Genomic DNA, 870 nt, shown 5'->3' with positions numbered 1-870 from the left:
AAAGATGCAAAGGAACTAGTGAAGCACTGTCATGAATGCCAGAAAGCGGGGAACCTGCCAAGAAGAAATGAAATGCCACAACAATTCATTCTGGAACTTGAATTGTTTGATGTATGGGGGATAGATTTTATGGGACCCTTTCCCACCTCATACTCAAATAATTACATTCTTGTGGCAGTAGACTATGTCTCCAAATGGGTTGAAGCAATAGCAACTCCAACCAATGATAATAAGGTAGTCATGAACTTCCTCAGAAAACACATTTTTTGCCGCTTTGGGGTTCCAAGAGCAATCATCAGTGATGGAGGAAGCCACTTCTGCAACAAACCATTAGAGGCATTGCTTCTAAAATATGGAGTCAAACACAAGGTAGCCACACCATACCATCCACAGACAAGTGGGCAAGCAGAAATATCTAATAGGGAACTCAAAAGAATCTTGGAAAAGACTGTGGGAGCTTCAAGGAAGGACTGGTCGATTAAGCTAGATGATGCTCTTTGGGCATATAGGACAGCTTTCAAAACACCAATTGGAATGTCTCCTTACCAACTAGTATATGGAAAAGCTTGCCATTTGCCACTGGAGTTGGAGCACAAGGCATTCTGGGCCTTGAAACTCTTGAACTTGGACAGCAAAGCTGCTGGAGAAAGAAGGATGTTGCAAATTCAAGAGTTGGAAGAATTCAGAGCTGAAGCTTATGAGAATGCCAAAATTTACAAAGAAAGAGCAAAGAAGAAGCATGACAGCAACATAGCCCCAAGGAAATTTGAAGAGGGACAAAAAGTATTACTCTACAATTCTAGGCTGAAGCTATTTCCAGGGAAGCTAAAATCAAGGTGGTCTGGACCATTCCTTGTCACCAAGGTCTCC

At 42.1% G+C, this 870-nt stretch overlaps 1 protein-coding gene across 1 annotated transcript; it reads left to right on the top strand.

Moving 5' to 3' along the window:
• Nucleotides 1-534: 534 nt before the first annotated feature.
• LOC107472557 (uncharacterized) lies at nucleotides 535-864 on the top strand (the record flags this gene model as incomplete). The annotated part of the gene is made up of 1 exon (XM_016092072.1): nucleotides 535-864. A coding segment is annotated over exon 1 (330 nt), but the record flags the coding sequence as incomplete, so codon positions are not given.
• Between the last annotated feature and the right edge of the window lie 6 nt (nucleotides 865-870).

Source organism: Arachis duranensis, unplaced genomic scaffold (assembly GCF_000817695.3).
Source record: "Arachis duranensis cultivar V14167 unplaced genomic scaffold, aradu.V14167.gnm2.J7QH unplaced_Scaffold_158387, whole genome shotgun sequence".
Classification (NCBI taxonomy): Eukaryota; Viridiplantae; Streptophyta; class Magnoliopsida; order Fabales; family Fabaceae; genus Arachis; species Arachis duranensis.
Note: the sequence above shows the minus strand (reverse complement) of the source record. Positions and strands in the feature narration are given on the sequence as shown.